Consider the following 24,832-nt stretch of genomic DNA (forward strand, 5'->3'; position numbering starts at 1 on the left):
CATCACCAACACAAGGGCATGAGGGTATTTTTAGAGCCATGCCCAGGAGAAATAAATACAAGCAAGCCGCAAGAGCAGAGTGCACGTAGATACAAACACACACACACACACACCAATACAGACAAAAATGAGTTAGTGAGGGAGCCAAAAGCAGCGGGAGAATGACAGGAATGTCATAATACGAACACACAGATCTTTGATTCCAGTGTCACTTATGGACTTCCCTGTCGACGATTCTTGGAAGTCTCCACGGTTTGTAACTTCATACTGGATATGATATGATATGACAGAATATTAAACCTGTAAAAATTGTACAAACTCTACCTTTTAAGAACTGGATTGTGGGGTCTAATCGTTACACTGATAATGCATCAGTTTTATTTAGTGGTCTACAAATAGTGACTGACATATATAGGGAGGAATAAGTCTGCTGAAAGCCAGGCCATGGTTAGTGTTTGGCATTTTTACAGTGAATGTGTGTGTGTTGTCATCAAATGTGTCCTAAGAGCCTCTTCATGTTGTCACACGTTGGTGCCAACTTGTCTGCCAAACCTTTATCAGACAATAAAGATAACTGAAGATGAAAGGTGGTGTTATGATGCAAAAAGTCAATCCAAAAAAGACGCGCACGGTCTGAGAATGTGTCCAGTGTCGGGTTTGGTTGTTTACATTTCTTGCAATGGCCTCAATTGCTTCACCAGAGATGGGGGGTAACGTGATCTGGCATGCAGTTTCTGTCTATCACCCCCCCCCCCCCCCCCCCCCCGCCTCAGGAGGAAGAAGTGGGGTCACATAATATAAACCTGAATTAGGTTGCATTTGAACCCTCTTTGACCATGAATGATCACCTCTTAGTTTTAGGTATCATCAATCTAATTCCACTCACATCCCAAAATTTGAAATCCATCCAGGACCTTAGGGTGCGTTTGACACATTAATGCGCAGTGCCCAACTGTGTTGTTGATGTGGAGGCTTGTTGTGAGTAAAAGACTGGAGTTTTAAAGCTTGATGTCAGGCAGCATCTGTCTCTCAGCAAACGATTGTTTGCTATCAAGAGACCGTGGAAAGAATGATCTAGTTAACCAATATATCTCCAAAGCCTCAGACCAGTGTTCAGCTGTTGGGTATTTGTTTGTCTTGACAATGATACACACAGATACCCTTTCTACACCTGTTTGATCCATGCAGCCAAACAACACATATTCATCACGGTGGCAAAAAGACAAGAAATGACTAAGGCAGAAAATGTCTCAGGATTTGGAATCAAGAATTAGATATCGGATTTAATGGGTCACACGTCACCGGTACTTACTCCAACATAATCAAGCTCAAATTTGTTTGGGACTTTTTGGTGTTCATGTTACTGACACAGCACATACTTCCCAATATGGACGTGATCTTTAATTTGACCTGCTTAAAGTGTTTTGCTGGTGAAATGTCACCCAAAGAAGTCTTATCTATTTGCTAATTAAATTTGATTAATGGAAAAATTTTTAAAGATGTTTTTTAAATGTGCAGTGATCCCACACTATTATCATGTTGGGCTTTTTTTTGCACATCATCATGCAAAGGTCAGGATGAACATTATCTAAGAGTCCAAAAATGATTAAATATATTTACAAGCATTGTTTAAAAAACGGTTTGATGTCACGCTGTGCTTAAAGTTCAGCTTCTGGAGAATAAAACAACAAAACTACATCTGTCACCATGTTAAACATGCAATAACTGGGGCGGTGTTTAGCTCAGTCGGTAGAGCAGCCGCCCTATGTGCAAAGGCTCAGTCCTTGCTGTGGAAGCCAAGGGCCTGTGGCTCTTTCCCGCATGTCGTTCCCCGTCTCTCTCTCCCCACGTTCCCTGTCACTCTTCAGCTGTCTCTATTAGAAATAAAGCTTGAAAAGGCCAAAAAAAATTTCTTTAGAAACATGCAATAACTGATTTTTTTGTCCTCTCAGGGGCGGGGGCAACAAGTTGTGAACACAACAATGAAACATCATCACCTTTTGACATCGACCTGGTTAGCAAACAGGTGTTTATTTACACATCCAGCAGCTATGGAACAACTTTATCGTTTATTTTAAGTCATGTTTATTGATTTTTAAACTTTTAAAATCTTAAAACTGTGTAAAGCTGAGCGGAGATGTAAATTTAGGTGATAATTCTCTGTAGGTTCATCACTACAAGTCACTTTCACAGTGTCACGTTATTTTCCGTCCTAGGGTTTATCCTCTGTACGGTGTCCCTTTCAGGACATCTCATTGTTCTCTTGTCACACCTGGCTTTGCACTTTCACCGGCCTCAGTTTGTACTTTAAAGCTCAGCTGCACTTGCTGTAGGCTGGTATTAATGTTATCATGTCCACTCTCCAGTGATTCATGGTCCCCACAGGATCCGTCATAAGAGATTCCTTAGTGACTGTTCCAACATCAAAGGCAATCCAACTCAATAGTTCTTGAGACGCTGGCATAGCTTTATGCTCCTTCTGTCCTTGATAAAGCTGGCACGCGTTGCGGTCATAAAACCTGATCATATTGTGCATGTAAGGTCACCTAGCAACAGGCCTCCTAAATAAAATCCACAAGCTCATCAGAAATCCACTGGAAAGATCAAGACCATCATTGCTGTGAGCTGACTGGACCAAAACACAGCCAAGGCCTGGAGTGTGAGTATGTGCTTCTGATGGATGTCAACCCAGTTCATAAAAAAGAAGCTTGAGTGTATCCAGGCAGATACGGAGTTGCCAAATTTACCAAATGGAATGCAGCTCTACGATAAATCTGTTTAGCTTTTGTTGAAGACTGAATTCGGTCGTTGTCTTGGAAGTTGCGCTGATGTTAAATGGTACTTCATAATAACAATGACAATAATAATATTCAAATCAATTATATTAAATTATCTGTATTGACAAAGAGTTCACCAAATACTGCAAATCATATAATATAATATGTAAAAACATGGATCACAGCTTGACATTATGTTAAACTGACATTAAGATATTTGTACATGTGATCCATGACAGCACTTATTACATTACAGAATAAATTAAAACATTTCCAGTAACACCGTGTGTGTTCTCTGTCTTTTTAACTTTTCAGGCAGCAGCCTGTCCTTGGTTCTTGGTCCTCCCGTCCTTCCTCCAGGCTCGGTACAGTTTGATACTCAGACTGGGGAGGTCATACAGCTGCTCCACATGGAAGCGCTGACGAAAGCGATCCACAAAGCTGTTCTCTGGGTCCAGGCGAAAGCGCATGGCCCACAGGATCTGTGTGTTCTCCTGGCACAGGTAGTCAAAGGTGTCCATCAGCTCTTCCAGGTAAGGATGAGCGTACACAACGTCAGCTGCCAGGATGTAGTCGAAACGATGTGTGGCAAGTGGGAAACGTTGCTCCACCTCCTGACCCCAGATGAGCTCTGTGACCTGGAAACACATGATCCAGGGTTTATTTGTGCACTATTATGAAACTAATTATAAACTAATATGTTCTGTCCCTTATTTTAAACTTTTACTTATTCTTAGGATGTTTTACATCATCAATCTTTGGTTGCTTCACTAGAAACACAACTGAAACACAATGCAACATGTATTGCTAATCGTTGCTTTCATCAACGGAAGCCAAGAAAAAACCAAAAGGTTTATGGTATGCTTTTGTCAAGATAACCCAATTACTGAATTAAAAAAGCAATCATGGCTGTTCTGAGCTTCCATAGCCAACAGTACCTCAGCTTGATTTTTGAATATTTCATATGTTATTAACCCAGTTAACTAAGTAAGAAATAAAAACCTACCAGAGGGATGTACTTGCATCGGTCCTTGGTGTTGCGCACAACATTGTACCTGAGGTTTCCCAGTACATCCGGTAGGTCAGTGGAGGTCACCTTAGCGCCTGCAGAGAGATAGTGAAGTCAAGTGTTAGAGGGAATGAGATACAAAAGGCAACAGACAGAGAGAAAAATGAAAGATTCAGTGTATAAGAGACTACAGAAGCTCATCGCTGGATTGGTTTGTTTTCCATACCTAACAAACTGGATACGATGCTGACGAGCCCAGTTCCAGCACCCAGTTCAATCACATTCTTATCTGTCAGGTTGTATTTGTCCAGATTGTTCTCTAAGAAATAACATAACACCATCGCCTGTTGAGGGAAGAAACAAGTTTTTACTGGCAAAGGTCTAAAGAAATAATCATACATATCAGGATAATATATAAGTTTGGGCGTACCGAGGGCCAGAGTACAGCTCCATAGAGGTCTGTGGACTCTTTGATACGGATCTCCATATCAGAAAACATGTATCCTTCCCAGGCCTCCGGACCAATGAGAGAGGGGTGGAACTGCCGAGACATTATGGCTTTGGCTAGCTCTGCATCCACAGCAGCTCCTGCTTTGGTAACCACAGGAGACACAGGTATGGTATAACACAGTCTGACACATACTGTATATATGCCTTTGTTTGACAGGACAGCTGAGGACAGAATGCATAGCAGGGACAGAGATAGGATGACAAGCAGCAAAGACCACAGACCAAAGTGGAACCTGCAGCTGCAGCACGGACTTAACCTTCAGTGCATTGGTTGCACGCTCTACCAGGGCGCCTACACAGCAGACATACTGACAACAAAGGTTTGATTAATCACAATAAGACTAGATAAACCCCTGACATCATGTATTCTGGCATCATCTACTGACTGTAATATAAGCTGTGATCAATGTTATTAGCTGCACCTTTTTCACAGCAGCCATTTTGACATGCAGGGTCAGCACAGGCTGTGAAAAAGGTTGTCACATTATATTACCATGACTTGTACATATTAAAGCTGTAGACCCAAATGAATCCAGCATAGACTTACTGACATGTAATTGCTCGATTTGCTTATAAATTTGATGACATACTGCAGTAATTCTTATGAAAATAGTTCGGCACAGTGCGTGCTCTGCATTATCTGGAATAACAGGGACTTGATAACAGCTGTATTAGTTGCATTTCTATTATCAGGCACATGATTAATCCTGTTGTTTTTCTTTGATATCACATTACAGGTAATATTTAATCCCTTGCTCTATAAATAAATCACATTAAGGCTCATAATACCCCTCTGGTCTGACTGTCCGTGACTGTGCCAGTGTGTCAAACTGCAACTATGTGTCAGTGCTAACGGTTACTCCGTGCCTCTGACACACTGCTTCAGTTATGTCACACTGGCTTAAAGGTCAGGGGAACCCTCAGAGCCACAATGCCATGGTTAAATGGGGTCAGCATGATCAGGAGCTCGATTTATAGCTTCTGTGTGTATAAATATCTCTGTTATACGTGTCATTATCAAAGAGGGATGCAGTTGTTTGCAGGAAATAAATATTTCAACACAGCCACATGTCTGACAAGCTGTCACATTAGATTCACACTCAGATGGTTCAAGGGATTTGAATGAGTGCATGCATACTACCTGTGAAATGCTTAATACACCGAAGCATTTGCTTGTTCCAAAAAAAAAAAAAAAAACACAGCAATGAATACTGACACTGAAATTAGAAAGAAAATGTTACTCCACACTCTCACCTTCCTCTTTGATGTTGGAGTCCTCCATGGTCTTAGACTGTTGAAGTGTCCGAAGGAGTCCAAGCAGGAGGGCGAGTATGCCCAGAAGAGAAGGTGTACGTAGCGCGCAGACAATTGCTGTTCCCGGTTTGTGGTCTCTTGGATTTGGGTCAATTGGGATGCAGAGCTCAAACAGGCTGTCGACCTCCTGTGGTTTTAAGTTACACACAAATGTAGCGATTTCCAGCTTCTTGTCCAAGCACCTTGCCCTGACCCTCAGCTGCACCACACATTTCTATCTCTCTCTGGGTATGCTTGACCCCCTCTCCAATGCTGATGGACAGCAACAGCTGCTGTGTCCGACTGCTGAACTGTCAGTCGGGAGTCGTGTTTTTATGTAAAGGCAGATAGATATAGACAATTGAACTAACAAGTTCAAATAGAACTTGGTGTAAAAATTCAGAAACACATGATTTTTTTTTTCCTGCTTGTGCTAAAGCCTTTATGTTTATGTGTGGGGGAGGGAGTGTGCACAGAAGCAGAAGATGACTGAAATACAACCTCAGAGAAACTTAAGGGATGTGTGGCGCCAAAGAGTTGCACCTGTCTCGGTCTAAAAGTTAACACATCAACAAGAGTATAGTATAAAAGTATAAAAACGGAGCGGCGCTGGAAACTAATTCACAAATTTAATGCAAAACATTATTATTCAGCTACGGTCACATCAGTAGTACAAAATATGTTTTCTATAATACAGAAAAAGCTCAATTCATCACAGTTCATGACTCATTTACACATTTAAATATCAAATATTTTATCAGACATTATTTGGAAATGTTTCGTTCTTCATGTTGTTTAACAGCAATTTATGTTAATGTTGTGTTTGAAGTTCACTTCTTCCCTCTTCCCTTCCCTCTCGTGCTTCCTCTCCCTCTTGTGCTTTTTGCTCCGCGGCCTCGTCGGCCACCCTCGAACACAGATCGAGCTGTAACCATAGCGACTTCACCGCTACCGTCGCTGTCCTCACCAGAGCTGCTGCTGCTGATTCTCTGAGGAAGGGTCTTCGTAGGCTGGGGGACGTTCTTCACTGATGGGGACTCCTGGCTGGTGCCCACATGCTTCGAAGGTGTTAGAGGAGGTTCGACGATCACCTGTGACCCCAGAAACCCTCCTCCTGCTGCAGACCTCGCCTCTTCTCTAACTCCATCTCCTCCTTTCTTAGGACTCTTGCTTGTCGCCTTCCCTCTCTTGGATGGGAATGGCATTTCCTCCTCACTGTCCTCCTCTTCCTCCTCTCCTCCTTCTCTCTCCTTTCTCTTCATGCAGGTGACTGCTCGGCGAAGTCTCTGGCTGCGGATCGCCTGCTTTTCCTGTTGCTCCATGCGGAAGAATGAGTCGATCCGCAGCTGAGTCTGAACAGTGAGGTAAGGCATAAATGATATTTTTATACAGTTGAACTCTCAGTTTAGGTTGTTTTGGTCAACTTTGTTTTTGTAGTACTACCACCAAAGCATGACATTTAAACCGTATACCCATTTGTTACATAACTCATTACATTTAGCCAGTGCTAACTATTCCAACAGTTTACTAATTACTTATGGTTAATATTAACGTAATATATTGAATCTATATTACAGACCATACACAGTCTAGAATACATGTGTATGTGTATGAAAATCCTAACCTACTGTCTGTTCTGGGGATGTTTTCCTGGAAAATAAAAAAGCAGCCCTGTGACTAACTCAAAAAAAGATGTCACACCAAGTAACTAACTCATTCAGATGGAAGATAATAATACGATTATTTAGGACACCAGCAATTATATCCAAAATGGGGCCCACGCACTCAGATAGATGCTGGAGTAGTTGTCGGTCACATGCCCTAAACTGAAAAAAATTTGAGATGAGGTCTTTGAAGCACTTGGAAAAGTATTTCAGAAAAAGTTTTAATAAAAGATCCCAAGATGGTAAAGCTTGGACTAATACCAAATTACATAATTGGAGGAGGGAAAAAATACCTTTTACAAATATTACTGATTGCAGCTCTTAAATGTATTACAGTTAAATGGTTAAAAGTATGGGAAATCTATCATATGGAACAAATAACTTATTCCTTGAGGCTTCAAAAAGATGTATTTGTTAACAGATCACAGACCTGCCATGACCGTATTAATGCGGTAAAAGCTATGTTATTTTTATTCTATATTATTTTGCTTTATTTTATTTCACCTTATTTTATTTACTTTCATTTACACTACTTATTATGTAATTACCTATAGCTATGTTTGTGTGCTATTCTTGTTTAATTATGAAACTTACACATCTAACCTGTTGCATATCCTTTAATGCTGGATTAAGCAGATCATAAATGAAAAACAGCAGACTAAATGTGACTCTACATATATGTCTGTATAAGCTGTAAAAATTGAAATAAAAAAAATAAGTGAAAAAAAAAAAGATGTCAAGAAAGACTTGTGCTGTAGCTTCATATTTTGACTGATTTGAAAAATGTCACAATGATTTGTGCTTAGCTCTGCTAGTACTTTAAGTACCGTAAAAGAAATGTCTCTGGGGACTTTAATGTGTTAAGTGTAAAAGTGTCCCTGGTTGAGTTATGTCTCAGTTACCTGCTGAGTGTTGAGCTGTTTAATCACAGGCTGAAGAGTCTCTTCTGTCTTCCGACTGTTCCAACCAAAACGACTCAGGCAGAATGTAAAATACTGTTAAGGAAACTCATATCCATGAACACACACGCACAAAAAAACCCCCAAAAACATCCACGCTCAGAGAGAAAGGATATTCTTTGATCATGTCGAGCTGTGGACGTCCCCAGCTGAAGGAGCTGTCCGACTGGTCCACAGCAGGTTCCAGGTAAGCCTGAGCCACAGCAGGACTGGGGAAGCCAGGATGCAGCTTCAGACTCCTCAGTTTCTTCTTAACCTTTGTGTCCCGAGGATCAGCCACCAGGCGCTTCTTCTCCTGAGCCTCTGACCACCATTTACTAGACGGAAGACACGATCAGTGAGCTAATGAGCCTTTAGAAACACAAACCGCTATCACTGAATACATTTCACACACACCTTAACTGTATGAGTGGCTCTAAGCCTGGCCCTGGGAACTCATTCAGTATCTCCATGCCAGTCACATATCCGACCCCGGGCACGCCCTCTGTGTAGTCACTTCCCAGCAGGTAAGCCAGGTTTATCATTTTAGCCCTGTCCAGACCTGAGAAAACGGAAACAAGAGGTGAAGAGACAGAACAGTAAAGTATTCACACACTCTGACTGGTCGGTTTGCTGACAGCCCATTAGTCAACAAGTCCCTCTGATTGATGCAATGTGAACACATGAGATTAGCATGGTAATATATCATCCTAGTACAGTTTCAACGCCTACAAATATGTGTAAACATAAATACAAAGTGAGCACTGACCCAGCTGGTTCTGCATGTCGGCGTACTGGTAGTGTTCGACATATTTGTTCTGGCTGAAGAAGTTCCTGTAGACGTGTCTCCCTCCAAACAGCCACACGTCCGAGTCGTCCGTGATGGTGCCGTGCGTGTGGTCGGCGCGGTCGAGGGCGGCGCACTGAGCCTCGGCCTCCATCGGCGCCACCAGGAACGGCACGCCGAACAGCCGCAGCAGCTCCTGATATCGAGGAGGAAAACGGTCACCATGTCGCCGCCATGTCGTTTGATTTCTTGATGACACTGCTACTGTTTGCCAGGATGAATACGGATTAAATAGGTTTTGGCCTGTGATCTTAACTTAACACTCATCTGAGATGAGTGTGTGTATGATCCCAGAGATACCAGAAAATGCTGACAGGCTGACACAAGCGGGAGACTGCATGTCTCTCTCTGTGGGAATGTTTGGCAGAGGCACCACAAACTAATTTAGCCACCAGTCGGTCTACACTCTTCTCTGGGTTGTCATATCTCAGTCTAATGACAGAGTGTATGCAGGTGTACTGTATTATTTGATTCCTATGATAATAATTGAACTGTTTTTTGAGGGATAGGTGCCCATATGTGTTGATTCACCTGACTCTCCAGGTACATCTGTCCAGTGACCGTGTTGGCCATCCTCTCCTGCTGCTGTTTCAGCTCCCTCAGGCTGCTCTGCTCCACCTGCAGAGAGCTCTCCAGAGCCTCCAGCTCATCCTGCAGCACAACACACACAAACTGTATCATCCCCATTCTCATACACATTAAACAGCTCAGCTCTCCAGTTCAAACACGTCACGGCTTTGCTCACTGCGTCAAAGTGTTCCCATTCATTAGTCGCTGGAGTGGAGCTGGATTCTGTCTGCGCTCCTTCCTTCAGCTCTTTCTCTTCGGTCTGTCTCCCCTTGTCCTTGTCTTCCTCTAATGTGGAAGCAGCATCTGGACTGCTGGGACCCTCTGATGAACTTTCTTCTTCTTCTTTATGGAGCTTATCTGGAGATCCTTCATCTCTGATCATTACGAGTGAATCATCTTCATCATCCTCTTTAAATTCTTCCTCTGACACCTCGATGAAGCTCTCTAGAAAAAACACAAAAAAAGCACTTCAGTATATAATGATTCAAGAAACTGTGAATGAGTGTGATCTTAAACTGACTGTACCTTCTGACTCGCTCTCCTCACTGCGATCTCCTTCAGGAGTCTTGTCACTCCTCTGCTCGGACAGCACAGGACGCAATTCAGTCTCTACACTGAGAAGATTCCCGAGTATCTGATTGGAGTTATTGATGGATATTGAGTTTTGATTAGAAGCAGCAGCACCCTGTGGTTGAACCCCATTCTTTGTGATCAGTCGCTGCTCGGCGTCTGACACTTGTCCTTTCTCTGTCTCCTCTTCTAACCTCGTCTCTCTCTTCGGAGGATTTTGCAGCGCCGCAAAGTGAAGCGCTTTATTTCTCCGTCCAATCAATTCCTCTATCTCATCCTCAGAACTACTATTTAACACACTGTCTTTCACGTCTAATCTTTGTCCTGTTAGGTTCACCTTAAAATCATTTTTTTCACTCAGTAACGAGTTCACATCCTGAGGTTCTGGCTCTTCCTCTGAGCTGCTGATGACCACTTGTGGCACAGGACGATCAATATTCGCCTGCGCTTTGGTGGATGAGCTGTCGATTAGAGTCCCGTGTTCAGCCGTGTCGTCCTCTGCAAGAGCCTTTTGGATCGCCAGCTGAGTACGTGGGGACAAACTACCCCCCCTCTTATCCCAGTCCGCCTTCTCCTCGTCCGAGCTGTTGTTCATTGCAGCCTGGATTGCCTGGAGAGTACGAGGTGATGGTAGTGACTTGTCTCCCTGAGACGGTTTTAAGACAGAGGGTTTGGAGTCTTCAGAGGACGAAGCATGCGCTTTCTCCTCTTCCTCACAAACAGGGCGCCACAGGGGCTCGGGTCTGCCTGCCGGTCGTCTTTTGCTGCCCGAAAGGAAGCCACCAGACCACGGAGCGGCTGCCAGTTGACTCTCGGGAGCAGTCTCGTTCTTCTTTTTAGAGCCTATGAAGGAAAAATGATGAGGTGTTTTAAATATGAAATAATCAGGCAACTGATGATTTTCCTGCAAAAAATCCTAACAGGCTGTGAACATATCATCACCTTTGATGAGAATATAGTGGGAATAATCTTCTGAAACCAGTCGCTGTGACTCCACGCTGTGACTCTGCTGCTCCCCATCCTGTTCGTAGAGCTGTGGAGCGCTGCCGGCGCTCTGCTGGCTCATCTCTTTCTCCAGACCCACCAGACGTTGGTTCAGCTTGTTCCTCTGCAGAAGGCCGGCCAACTGGTACTGGGAAAAATCTCCGGATTGCTAAGGAGGAGCGAAGAGGAGAGTCTGTGTTCGAAGAGAAGGAGGAGGTGGAGGAGATGAGCGAGTGTGTGAGTGCGAACTTTACCTCTGGAGGTTTGTGGTACATGGTCCGGCGTCTTTTGGAAAACTCTTTCATGTCTTTGAGGATCTCGTGTTTCATTTCAGGAGGCAGGCAGGCGAACTCCTCTGAGTTGATGTCCACTGAGTTCGGGTCGTCGTACAGTTCTCCCTTATGTTTGTAACACAGGCAGAATCAGAACACAAACTACATTTATTTTATGGTAGCGTTTCATTATATGATTTGATGCTGTTGTGCATGTGATTATCTTACCTGATACATGTGATAACTGTCATCCATCTCCTCCCGCTCTTTCTCCTCCTCCTCCTCTTCCGAACTGCCAGAACGAAACACATGATGTCAACGTGTCACAGACTAAACGGAAAGGAAAATTATTTTTTTCACTCAAGTCTTTTTGCCTGAAATAAAACCACACACACACACACACACACAAAGGCTTTATGTATGTTTATGCGAAGGGGACCATGAAAACAAAGCTTGGCTTGGGGAGTAGAGGGGAACCTGGTTCTCCTTGCCAAACACTTGTAGATATTCTCACCCCTTTTATCCACAATAACCGCTTAATGATAACCTTTCTCAGGCCTCTGACCTGCTTTTGTCCTTCTCCTCTGCAGCTGGCAGGGCTGGTAGAACATACATGTCGTCCACCTCATCTCTCCTCACGCTGGACAGGCTGGGTAGAGGATCCTTACTGTGGCAGGGACATTTCAAACAAAACTCAAAACATCGATTTAGACCGCAGAACTGCTGGCTTTTTCTTTTGCCATCCCTCCGTCTCTCACCTGCGGTCTCCGAGTGCAGCTTTGATAGCTTGTCTCTTCAGGAAGGTCTTGAGGAGTTTCTCGTTGGTCTGTTTAGACTCTCTGCTCAACTCCTCTTTCCTCTGCCTCCTCAGAGCCTAAAGGGAGAGCCAGATAAACCGTGTCACATGTCAAGAAACATCCAAAAACCCTTTAGACATGAACACAGACTGGGTTATGTGGCGTACCAGAGTCTGCTTCTTCAGCAGTGGGGCGTCTCCATCGAACACAAAGACCGGCCTGATGCGGAAGAAGAGCAGCTTACAGATGCGGTGGAAGAGAGTGAGCAGGTGGGCGTTCTGGACACTGTTGCCTTCACGGTCCCTGACCCCCTTCACTGCCTGGTTCAGCCATATACTGATGTCTGGAGGTGTGCGGTTAAGGTTAATGCAGTGACTTTTAGTGATGTGTCGGCCGCGAACGAGCCGGTTCAAAGAGCCGGCTCTTTTAAGTGAACGTCCGTGAGCCACACAGGAGTGTGGTGCAAAAATATATTATTATTTAGACTATACCAAAAACATTTTTGGTTTTATTTGTCCAGATGTCAGTGGTGGGCATTAACAAAGCACATTGTGTGTGTGTGTGTGTTTTTATATAAATGTAAAAAATAAAATATCAATAGCTGTCCTTTTTTTTTTTTTAATTTCTATGCTTAGGTTTTTATAGGCGTTTCTATCTGCTTTGTGTAGCAGAGTGGTTCTTCAAGCAAGTTCATTGGGTGGTTTTAGGGAGTTACAAAGGATTTTACAACTGTAAATGCAGTTGGCTACAGCAAATTATTGAAATTCAAGTGATATATGTGTTCAAATACAAATCACAACTAAAAAACAGATCTAAATTTGCCTGAATTATAAAAGGTAAAATGAAGAGCGACTTGGGAGCCCGAAAGAGCCGGCTCTTTTTTAGTGAGCTGAGTCAAATGATCCGGCTCACTAAAAAGAGCCGGAATTCCCATCACTAGTGACTTTAAGGGGTAAACACATAAAGGAAAGGTGAGACAGGTAGAACAGATCATGTCAGGATACCAACTGCAAGGATCTTTCCCTCCAGAGTCTCGGGGTTGATGGGTTTCCCCGTGCTCTCCAGCAGCCTCCACAGTCCGTGCACTCCCATGACGCAGTTTTAAAAACTCACCTGACGATCAAAAACTCACCTGACCGCCAACAAGTCAAACCTCAGCAGACACTATGTTTGTAGTTACAATATTTTTCCTCCGTAGAGCACATGCGCATGAATGTTCCGCGTCGGGTCATATTTAGTTGTTACACATCCGGCTGTAAGCAGCATCCATTTTCTGATCTCTGCTCAGTTTCGAGTTTAGCTGCTGTCATAAGAATGCTGGTAGAACCAACACAGAGACCGATCTGGGGTCAGTTATTAGTGGAGGTGGGGTTTATTCCCACGGGTAGAGCCTGTCAGGCTTTTTATTTTTATAACACCGCTATGTCGGCAATGTGGCTATGTTACAGTTAATGTACATATAGTTTGGGTAAATGTTACAGTCGCGATTTTGGGGGGTGTTTATTTGCGCACACTGTCTTTCCCGCGTCTTTAGTTTGCAAAATAGGACAGGAGGCTTGACAGGAAGTTTTGCCTGCGAGACACTACTCCGGTAAAATAAAACAGTCCTTTCTCCCGGTCGTCAGAGGTAGTGATGGGAATTCCGGGTCTTTTTAGTGAGCCGGATCATTTGGCTCAGCTCGCCAAGAAGAGCCGGCTCTTTCGGCTCCCAAGCATTTTACCTTTTATAATTCAGGCAAATTTAACTCTGTTTTTTACTTGTGATTTGTATTTGAACGCATATATCACTTGAATTTCAATAATTTGCTGTAGCCAACTGCATTTACAGTTGTAAAATCCCTCGTAACTCCCTGAAACCGCCCAATGAATGCTCTAACTTGCTTGAGAAACCACTCTGCTACACAAAGCAGATAGAAACGCCTATTAAAACCTAAGCATAGAAATAAAAATAAAAAAAGGACAGCTATTGACATTTTTTTTTTTTTTATTTATATAAACACACACACACACAAACACAATGTACTTTGTTAATGCCCACCACTGACATCTGGACAAATAAAACCAAAATGTTTTTGGTATACAGTGGTCCCTCGTTTATCGCGTGGATATGTACTAAAAATAACCCGCAATAAACGAAATTTTACAATTATTATACATGTTTTAAGACCGTAAAACCCCTAACCACACACTTTTATACACCTTTTTACACGCATTTTGTACAGTACTCCCTTAGTTAATCAGGACGCAGAACACAATGCGCGTTCATACTGTACAGTACGCTGTAAAAAAAGCATGCAAAATTACACTAAAAAAATCAGCGAAACAGCGAGTCCACAAAAGTGAACCGCGTTATAGCGAGGGACGACTGTAGTGTAAAAAATAATATATTTTTGCACCACACTGCTGTGTGGCTCACGGACGGACGGGAGCCGGCTCCCATCGTTCACTTAAAAGAGCCGGCTCTTTGAACCGGATCGTTCGCGGTCGACACATCACTAGCAGTCAGAGGCCAACTGTGTCCGGTCCGGTGACAACATCGACGGCTTGCGGCTAAGAAGTAAGTCGGGGTAGTTTTCTGGAGCTGCTGTTTTACCGGTATGAATAAAATAATTGTGTCTTGCCGTGTAGCTGATCACAGATAACACGAGGTAACGTCACGGAGACTCGGGTCGGTAAACTGATCCGTCGTTATCGTGTAACCTTATCGGCAGCTCAGCTGTTAGCGCTGACTCCAGACCAGCGGCCGTCTTTGTTCTCTGTCACACACACTGAGGGATTAATCATGTTAACAACACTGTACTTAACTCTCTTGTGAATTGTCAACAGGTCGAAGAGTTCACCCGGGTTTCCCCCCTGAAGCTGAACCGACAACACCTCCGCCACCATGACCGCTGCTGTGAGAGGTACGAGCTGTTTTAGTGACTTCAACAACACAGTAATCCTTCACAGTTTGTCACTTAATAATGACACAGTTTTACTTATGTGGAAGTTAGTCATCACACAGGTGTTGGCACTCACTCTCACAATTCAAGTCTGCACTTAAAACCCACCTGTTTAAAAATAAAATAGCCTTTTCCGTCTGATTCAATTGCATTGTCCTATTTTAACCTGTTTTTAATGTTGTATTCTTATAATTTGATACTTTGATGGTTCTTTTTGATTATTTCTGTTATTTGCTGTCTACTCTCATTTATTATAAGGTGTCCTTGGGTGACAGAAAGGCGCCTATGAAATAAAATGTATTATTATTATTATTATTATTATTATTATTATTATTCTAAGTAATTTCAAGGATTCAAGGAGGATTCAAGGAGTTTTATTGTCATACAGCACATGTAACATGGGATGAAACGAAATTGGTTTCCCCTGGTCCCGATATCATATGAAATTAATATATATATATATATATATATATATATATTTATATATTATTATATTATAAATATAAAATATAAAAGTAAAGGCACATTAAATAATAAAAAAATGATTGATTTGATTGATTTGAATTTGATTTTAAATTAAATAAATTTTATGCCTTTTTTTTTAGGATCAGAATCAGAAGTACTTTATTAATCCCCGTAGGGAAATTGTTTTTGTTATCGCAGCTCCCAAACGGTAAGCGATAGCAAGAAAACAGTAGTAAGAAAACAAAACTTTAACAATACACCCCATAGAATATCCTGTTTTAAACAATATATACACACTATATACACATGTATAAATAGCAGTTAAATAGAACCAGTAACAGTAAAAAAAAACAAAAAAAAACAAGTAGCAGTGAGGTAACAGTGTGATATGAGATACATTTAGTTTTGAAATAAATAACAGTTATTGATAGTATAGCTGAAGATAGACAGGAAGCAGGGGGCAGAGAGAGGGGGAGTGACACGCAGTAAATTAGCCGTCCGATGCAGGATTTTCAGATTTTGTAGTAAAAAAATGAACATCTCCATTCATCTGTAATGGGAGGGTGTTTTCTACTGTAGCATGCAGGTTACACAGGGTTAACCACATGTCTAGGTAGTGTTTAATCTGAAGTTGTTGTGTGGACACGGAGCAGCTGGATGCCTGTGTTTGGGAAAGTGGGCACATTCTGATCATTGCTGTGATAACCAGTGTCATATGATAGGGCTGTCTCGCTGCCATCTAGGTAAATAATGTAGGAGCCTCTACAGAGTCAGACGACGTCACTGATGGAAAACGTTCCTTGATTGTCGACTAAGAGACAGAAACAAACAGCGGTTTGATAAAACCGTCATCTGAAACTGTGAAAAATCCAACAGCCAGAGCTGCTACACACTCAAATGTAGCAAAAGATTTGAAGTGTCCGCTTCAGCACAGACATGTTGCTATTCTGAGCGCATATAGACGAGCCAGAGAGGACAGCTTCCTCTGAATCATGTCGTGACAAGTGTGTTGATAAATCCTTGATCAAGCTTAAAAAAAAAAACTTACAGGTCTGTTTTTTTTGACACATTTTGGTGAGTGGCAAAAAGGTTCTGTGGTTTGAGGGATTGTGGGGGTTCCACCATCATCGCCTTTGTAGTGTAAGCAAATGAACTCACACAAACAAAGCTAGATGCTCATTCACTGTGATCACATCAGGATTAACATTAAACACTAAAGTGTAAAACTTGGTCTCGTGTCTTACAGATTCTGCCAAGGTGCTGATCCGAAGTGCTGGCGATGGCATGGAAACAAAAAAAACTCCGGCTGTCCCGGAAGTGAACACAGAAACGCCACCGCCTGCTCCCTCTGCCCCTCTCCTCCTGAAGGTGGCCAGTCCTAAACGCAGCCCTAAATGTCCTCACCCTCCCGCTCCGCAACCTCTCGGGGTGCTCCACCTGGGCAAAGTCAATCGAGAGGCCTGCACAGAGGTGGAGGCCGTGAGGATCGTGGTCCCTCGTGCCGCTATTAGCCGAACCACCCGCACGGGACCCGTTGAAGGGAAAGGAGAGGCTGGGCAACAGAATGAGGAGCAGGGCTCACCTCCGCTGCCTCTGGTGGAGGACTGGAGAGGACAGCTGGAGAAGCTGCAGAACTCTGAACGCAGGCTGCTGCAGGACAAAGAAGGCCTTTCTAATCAGCTCCGGGTGCAGACGGAGGTAAAGCACCAATGAAGCACATCTATCTTATCACATTAGATAGACTAAGAAAAATGTAATCATGCACGTCTTCAGCTATAAAAGTCATTTGGTAACTTTTATTCCATTCCGTGTGCCAGGTGAACCGCGAGCTAAAGAAGCTGCTGGTGGCGTCTGTGGGTGATGACCTTCAGTACCACTTTGAGCGCCTGGCACGTGAGAAGAACCAGCTGATCCTGGAGAATGAGGCTCTGGGTCGGAGTCTGGCACACACGGCGGAGCAGCTGGAGAGAATGAGCATCCAGTGTGACGTTTGGAGGAGCAAGTTCCTGGCCAGCAGGTGTGAAATGGACAAAGAGAGGTTTATCTCAGCGTGCCGCCATCTCTTATCCTCTGTTTTTAAAGGAAGCATCAGAGCAAGAATCGATTATTAAGACATGAAGTAACTGCTGTTGTCATGCTGCATCATGTTGTGTCTTCAGGGTCATGGCAGAGGAGCTGACGAATGCCAGAGCAGCTCTGCAGAGACAGACCAGAGAAGCACAAGGAGCCATTCAGGACCTGCTGTTAGAGAGAGAGGAGTTCTCCAGAGACATGCTGCTCACTCACAGGTAACAAAACTACTGATCCATCATCACTGAAGGAAGTCGGGTTGTTTATTGTAATACAGGCTAATGTTGCACCATTATTACCTTTGATCCAGCCACCAGATCCATAATAAACAGAACTGTAGATATATATTATATTGCTATCTTAAAGAAGGAAACATTCTCCAGTGCATTTGATTTAAAAAAAACAAAACAGAAATGTTTGTAAAATAATCTTTGGATATGTGGATTATTATCATGGCTTTGTAACTCTGTTTCATTCAGTTTAATGATCACATATATTCACACAGCTGTATTTCTGTAAGCTCAATTTAGTTTGTTCAGTTAAAATCAGTGTAATAGAAATGAGAATAATAAATAATTCTGGTTATTATAGAAGAAGTGTGAGTAAAGAGGTGAGTTTCTTCTCACTAGCTTGCCTTTATTTGACATTTCACGTGTATAGTGTTTCTTGTTTAGGCTAAATATTAAACAATAACTTGCCACGTGTTATTTAAAAAAGGAGCTAGACCGAAATTTGTATTTAATGTTCGAAATTTAAGGAATTTAGAACCTCGATTTTGCAATTTTAATACATTAAAGTTCACCCAGAGACTTGATGTATACAGAAAAATATGAGCAGCAACAAAGAGTCTGCTGGGACTTATCACTGCATAACAATAAATAAACAAGTGATGGTACAGTACAGCGGAGCCACTGATACTGAAGCATGAAGGAGTGACTGTGACAAGGGTTTAACAGATAACAGAACCATAAGATCCGCTGTCAGCCTGTGACCCACGGACCATTTTCTACTTCACAGACAAAATGTAATAATTTGCTGCTTTTATCTATTTTATTTCATCTTCAGTGTGTAATAATAATTCAGTGTTTTAGACTGCTGGTCAGATAAAACACTGTCCTGGAGTGTTCTGTTCTATTTTAAGCCCTAGTGACAACCAATCTGCTGATGCAAGCATTTGTCTTCACTGCTTCATTTTAAAATTATAGCGCATGGGCAGCAGCTCCTAGTTGGTTACAGTCGAAGCCCCAAAGGTTTTGGCCCTTCATGAGTTTTTGCAGCCTTTTCAGTTTTGTTTTTTTTTTTGTTCGTGCTGACGTTGCTTGTTTTTCTGTCCAGATCTCTGGAGCAGCTCCTGGTGTCTCTGCAGTGGGGCAGACAGCAGACGTACTACCCCAGTGCACAACCCCTTAGCACCGGAGAGCTGGCAGCAGCAAATCACAAGCTCGCAGATGCCATTAACTCCCACCTGCTGGGCAACACCAGCAACACCAGCAGCAGCGTGGTGAAGAGCAGCAGCGCAACAGCCGAGCATCTCTGCAGCACACCGGCTGAAAAGATGGCTGAGAAGGTACGGACTCAACGTCTTAACAAACATCTGAGGTCTGACGTTCATAAAAATAAATTCAGAGGTTCACAGACGCGTTCTCTGTTTTCTGTCTCAGGTGCTGAAGATTTTAGATCCAATCTCCTGCTCCGAAAACAACACAGATCCTCCACTCAGCAACTCGAGCCCATCAAACTTCCTCGGCAACAAGAAGAGCATCGGCAGGTTTCACCCATACACCCGCTACGAGAACATCACTTTCAACTGCTGCGAGCGCTGCTCTGGAGACATCCTGGTGCTGTAGAGGTCAAAGAGGTCCTCATCTGACACCACCGGAGTGTCAGAGGAGTGGACTGTGGAGGATGATGTTGCTGCTGTGTTGAGTCAACAGCACATTTTTAGTTTTGCTTTCTTTCTTATTGCAGAGGAAACATAAGTTCAGACTCAAGTGTTAAAATAATGTCAGCAGAATGCATTTCAGAGCTATTTATCGCAGGGATGTGAGATCATGCTGAGTCAGTGTTACGTGTTGAAAAGACGCAGTTCGACTGTCTGCTCATTCAAACATTCAACAATAATCTAGTGTGTCGTATTTACATATAAGTCTGTGTGGCTGCGATGGCTGAAGCTCGACCGGATGGCGTGTTGTGGACGACAACACGATGAGCTGATCGCAGTCTTAACTCGCACTGTGAGCGAGGACGCCTCTTACACTGCAGGGTTCTCCCCGGTCTCTCTGTATGATGGTGCTATCATATATTGAACATATCATATTCACAGATTTTGTATATTGCATGCTGAGAAGGCATTCTGATATACATGGAATCTTTTGGTAGTGATTCTACGGTACCATGATAGATTATCATTGTTCAGCAGTATTGTTCAAAGGAAGCTCTGATATTATCTGTACACACACACACACACACACACACATATACAGTATTTGCAAAGAGTTTGACTTTTGCAGTGTTTCAAAGAAAAATTACTTTTTTTCCCCCAGAAATCTTCCAAAAAGATTTGTTTTTATTGAATCATGTCATTCATCAGGGTGAATTTTTTTTTATATATAATTCATTATTTAAAAAAAAGATTCAGAATACACTACTATGAGATGATTGTAATATATTGCCTTTTTAAAAACCATGCTGTATATTTTGATTTGTTTCTTTGATCTGTCTGGAGACGTTGCTTTTCGCAGTGAGAAGAATAATTTACAGTGAAAAGCACGCAGTGAGAATATTTCTACATCTTTTGTTTTCCATGTCAGACCAAAATAAAGACCAAAGCAGTTTCTATCTTTTTCAAACGTCTGCTTCTTGTCTTGTTTATAACCGTGCATTAGCACTAAACAAAGCCAACAAGTGAGCCCTTTACAACATTTTATTCTACATGTGTCTCAGTTTTGGACATTTCCTCAGACAGTGCTTGTAAACATATCAACCATAGGTACAATTCTTTCACTTGTCAGCCCACCACATCTTGCTTTTGCCTGCACCTTTTCTTCCCTCCAAGCTGTTCTTCAGTGATACCCGTACTGTCTTTGCAGCTGGTTCGTTGTCTCTGTCACCGGGCAGTCTAGCCATTCTGTCTCTACCGGAGAACCCAGGCTGTTTGTGCGGCCTGTGAAGACTGTGGCCCTCGTTTTTAAAAGTCCTTTCACCAGATCTCAACCCCCTGTCACCTTCCTTTCTTGGTCCCCTCACTCTGTTACTGGTCATCTCTTTTTGTAGAAATCCATCATGCTTCCTCTTAGGCACGAACTGTAACGCTTCCTCCCAATTCCCCGTCTCCTTGAGCGTCAGCATGATGCGAAACATCTGGTCCAGAGTCAGATTTTTGGCTCCCATCTCCCAGTGGAGGAACTCATTCAGCGGTAAACGGGCTGTGGCCAGCTTCAGACGCTTGGCGTTGGCCAGTGACAGGCCTGACTGGATGGACCGGTCCACTAGAGCTCCGATGATGTAGACCTTGGAGTGGTCGAACTTGCGGAGAACGTTTGGAGAGTCTGCGGTGAGGTAGACGAGCTGCTCGCGGGGAAAGACGTCGACGTGCTGCCTGTCTGTGCTGGTGATAAGCAAGCGGTCCCAGGCCTCTTTGCCGTATCGTCTGAGCAGCTCCTGCCTGTAGGTCCCGTCTGGCTGCAGGTTGCAGAAGTGGAGGTGGAAGGGATCAGTGGCACGCCGGTTATAAGCTTCCACGTCCATCAGCTGAGACACCGTGTTCTCCACGTCCCGCCTTAACATGTTGGACTCGTAGCTCAGGTCATACACCAGCGGCTGACCAAACACCATGGCCTGGGCGCTCCTCCAGGCCAGCACCTTGTCCAGTGAGCGGCTCCAGAACTGGAGGAAGAATGTGTTTCTAAGTTTCTCGTCTTGTCCTCTACTCTGCTCTATCCAGGCTTCCCTCTCGGCTTTCTTCTTCGCCTGCTTCTCTTTGTGGGTCCTTCTGTGGCACTCCTTCTTAGCCAGGTACTTCAGGTACTTCTTCCTGGAGGATTTGGTGGTGAGCTCTGCCAGTGCTCGGACCTCTTCATCAGTCATCTCTTGAGGCACAAGCTTCCCAGCATGGCGCCACATTGCAACCAGATCCCGGGTCGCCTCCAGCGAAGAACTGTCCTTCGAATCACCTGCTGCTTCTCTGAGGTTCTCATCATCATCATCACCATCACCATCACTTGCTTCATCTTCACTGTCGACTTGCTGTTTCTCTTCCGAAGCAGCTTGGGCTCTCATAACAGATTTCCATTTGTCCAGATCTACCGTCTGTAGTTCTTCAGATTTATCTGCTTTTGGTTGGGGGGCATCTTTCCACAATGAGATCCCGGTGTTCAAGTGGCGAGCAAGGAGTGATCGGTGATGACAGGAGCCACTGACTGGGACAAAGCTCCTCTTGGTAACACAGGACGCCACAAGATGGAGTTCGTGAAGGCACTGGCTTGAGAAGAGTCGTAACATGGTTGTGAATTTAACTGAAGCTGCGTCAAAAGTAATAAAACTATGAAACATAGACTGTCACTGCTGAGCGGTTCACAGTCCTGATCAGTCTTCACGTGGTGAGCTCAGGTTGACTTGTCGCAGCGTCCATGCTTGTATTCAGGGAAGGTCACGTTGTTACACGGTGTCACACTATAATGTGTCGTAAGTGAAATGTAGTGATGTGTCGGTGGCGAACGATCCGGTTCCAAGAGCCGACTCTTTGAAGTGAACGACACTCTCCCTCATGCCATGCCTGTTCTCACACATCTTGACCGATCACGTTTGGCTTTCAATTAAAAAAGTGGAGAAAAAAAAAACTAGTGGGAAAAAAACTTTTTTTCTCCACTTTTTTGTGTGAAAGCTGCACATATAATTGGTCAAGATGTATAGCAGCATCCACGGCAGACACACACACACACACAGCAGTCGCGGAGGACAAACACGACAGAAGGGAGACGAGAGACATTATTTATTATATTATTGCATTATTTTGGGTGATAAATTAAATAGTTAGCACTTTTTATTTATATAGCACATTTGTACACCGCATGCACTGACCAAGTGCTTTACAATGTCAAAAATAAAATAAAATATAACATTTAAAAATATAAAATAATAATAACAGCAATAATAATTAATTAATTAAACCAATTAATAAAATGTGAGGAGCCGTTTGGGAGCCGAAAGAACCGACTCCTTATAGTATGCAGAGCCAAAAGAACCGGCTCCTCCAAAAAGAGCCGAAATTCCCATCACTAGTGAAATGTAACCATATAGCATGACACAGCTTTGTCTGGTCTTGAATATTTATTCAGCTGACCACATCGAAATGTTTCCATCAATAAAGATTTACTAAAGCTTCCACTGTACGTGACGCGTCCATATAAATTATGGTGATTAGTTTCACACGAACGCTCATTTCTTCGTCGTGGTTTCCAGGCGGATTTAGACACAGCGCCGCGACTAGTGATGGGAATTCCGGCTCTTTTTAGTGAGCCGGATCATTTGGCTCAGCTCACCAAGAAGAGCCGGCTCTTTCGGCTCCCAGGTGGCTCTTCATTTTACCTTTTATAATTCAGGCAAATTTAGCTCTGTTTTTTTTTTTACTTGTGATTTGTATTTGAACGCATATATCACTTGAATTTCAATAATTTGCTCTAGCCAACTGCATTTACAGTTGTAAAATCCCTCGTAACTCCCTGAAACCGCCCAATGAATGCTCTAACTTGCTTGAAGAACGACTCTGCTACACAAAGCAGATAGAAACGCCTATAAAAACCCAAGCATAGAAATAAAAAAAATAAAAAAGTCAAAGTCAAAGTCAACTTTATTGTCAATGCTGCTATGTGTACAGGACATACAGAGCATCGAAATTGCGTTTCTCTCTTGTCTAAAACAGTATGGACACAAGTGTAGTAAAAGATGTAAAAAGAAAAGTATATAATATATATATATATATATTAGTGCTGTCAAAATAAACGCGTTAATTTTGTCGATTAATTTTAAAGAATTAACACGTTAAAAAAAATTAACGCAATTAACGCGGTTTTGTTTACTTCCGGTGGCGGCCGCCATTTTGGATGTGGCAAAGTAGAGCTTGTTTCCCAGATATATTAGTGTGTGTGTGAATGGGTGTATAAGAGGCATTAACTTAAAGCCCTCACGGAGACTGCGCCCTGGGCGGTCGCCCACATTGCCCATAGCAAAACCGGCCCTGCTTGTTTTAGTTTACGGGCAGATCTGCCACATCCAATAGGCGAACAAGTTAACGTATCGCAGCAACGGACCAACCTGCCAGTGAGGCGTCTGTGTATATATGTCTATGATCTATCCTAACTAAAGGAGAGTCTGTGTATAATGTCTATGATCTATCCTAACTAAAGGAGAGTCGTGTGATATATGTCTATGATCTATCCTAACTAAAGGAGAGTCTGTGGTGTAAAGATGGAAAGGACGACTTTTAGGGGGAACATTTCATTTTAAAAATTGCCCGAGGCTCGTTGGACAAAAACAAGGCAATTTGCACAGTTTGCAAAGCCAAATTTAAATTCCACAGAAGTAACACGACTTAACATATCACCTCAAAGCAAAACACCCAGTCTACACTACAGGAGTGTGGCACTCGTCAGTATATTTCCTCATTCTGTCTTTTTTCTGTTTGCACTGTGCATATGTGCACCTTAAGCCAAAACATGAATGAATTTCATATATTTATCTGAGTTTATTCTACATTAATTGATCATTTACATAAATAAATATCATTATAAGCTTCAGTCTCAGAAAAATGCATTTAATTTATTGATACATTTATTGATAGATAATCGCGATTAATTACAGAATTTTTGCGATAATTAGTTAATTTTTTTTAACGATTGACAGCCCTAATATATATATATATAATATATATATATATATATATATATATATATATATAAGATATATATATAGATAGATAGATAGATAGAATAAAGATGTACAAATCTAAAAAAATATATACAAGGACAGCTATTGACATTTTATTTTTTTATATTTATATAAAAAACACACACACACACACACACACACACACACACACACACACACAATGTGCGTTGTTAATGCCC

The 24,832-nt window shown here is 42.7% G+C and overlaps 4 protein-coding genes across 6 annotated transcripts; 1 reads left to right on the forward strand and 3 right to left on the reverse strand.

Annotated features, from left to right (window-relative positions):
* Positions 1-2,017: 2,017 nt before the first annotated feature.
* mettl21e (methyltransferase like 21e) lies at positions 2,018-6,149 on the reverse strand. Of its 2 annotated transcripts, none has more exons than XM_010735403.3 (5): positions 5,551-6,149; positions 4,217-4,374; positions 4,013-4,130; positions 3,784-3,881; positions 2,018-3,415 (listed from the first exon to the last, which is right to left on the reverse strand). In XM_010735403.3, the coding sequence occupies exons 1-5, from the start codon at positions 5,576-5,578 to the stop codon at positions 3,089-3,091; spliced, it is 729 nt and encodes a 242-aa protein (XP_010733705.2). In that variant the 5' UTR covers positions 5,579-6,149; the 3' UTR covers positions 2,018-3,088. The 2 variants fall into 2 exon arrangements, with proteins under 2 accessions (XP_010733705.2, XP_019117096.1); XM_019261551.2 differs by having other exon boundaries at positions 4,217-4,377.
* Positions 6,150-6,205: 56 nt separating this feature from the next.
* Positions 6,206-13,554, reverse strand: ercc5 (excision repair cross-complementation group 5). Its single transcript, XM_027281842.1, has 15 exons — positions 13,236-13,554; positions 12,399-12,574; positions 12,193-12,308; positions 12,000-12,101; positions 11,663-11,726; positions 11,417-11,560; positions 11,121-11,331; positions 10,134-11,021; positions 9,784-10,052; positions 9,570-9,689; positions 8,961-9,174; positions 8,609-8,753; positions 8,329-8,529; positions 8,156-8,240; positions 6,206-6,941 (listed from the first exon to the last, which is right to left on the reverse strand). The coding sequence occupies exons 1-15, from the start codon at positions 13,321-13,323 to the stop codon at positions 6,420-6,422; spliced, it is 3,345 nt and encodes a 1,114-aa protein (XP_027137643.1). The 5' UTR covers positions 13,324-13,554; the 3' UTR covers positions 6,206-6,419.
* Positions 13,555-14,698: 1,144 nt separating this feature from the next.
* Positions 14,699-20,544, forward strand: blzf1 (basic leucine zipper nuclear factor 1). 2 transcript variants are annotated; one of them, XM_010735426.3, is made up of 7 exons: positions 14,699-14,788; positions 15,058-15,134; positions 16,885-17,336; positions 17,456-17,655; positions 17,798-17,926; positions 19,044-19,275; positions 19,370-20,544. In XM_010735426.3, exons 2-7 carry the CDS (start codon positions 15,116-15,118, stop codon positions 19,553-19,555), a joined length of 1,218 nt encoding a protein of 405 aa, XP_010733728.1. In that variant the 5' UTR covers positions 14,699-14,788; positions 15,058-15,115; the 3' UTR covers positions 19,556-20,544. The 2 variants fall into 2 exon arrangements, with proteins under 2 accessions (XP_010733728.1, XP_019117095.1); XM_019261550.2 differs by having other exon boundaries at positions 14,758-14,826.
* Positions 20,162-22,385, reverse strand: trmt10c (tRNA methyltransferase 10C, mitochondrial RNase P subunit). Its single transcript, XM_010735415.3, has one exon. It carries the CDS (start codon positions 22,257-22,259, stop codon positions 20,709-20,711), a length of 1,551 nt encoding a protein of 516 aa, XP_010733717.1. The 5' UTR covers positions 22,260-22,385; the 3' UTR covers positions 20,162-20,708.
* Positions 22,386-24,832: the final 2,447 nt, after the last annotated feature.

Source organism: Larimichthys crocea, chromosome VIII (assembly GCF_000972845.2).
Source record: "Larimichthys crocea isolate SSNF chromosome VIII, L_crocea_2.0, whole genome shotgun sequence".
NCBI lineage: Eukaryota > Metazoa > Chordata > Actinopteri > Sciaenidae > Larimichthys > Larimichthys crocea.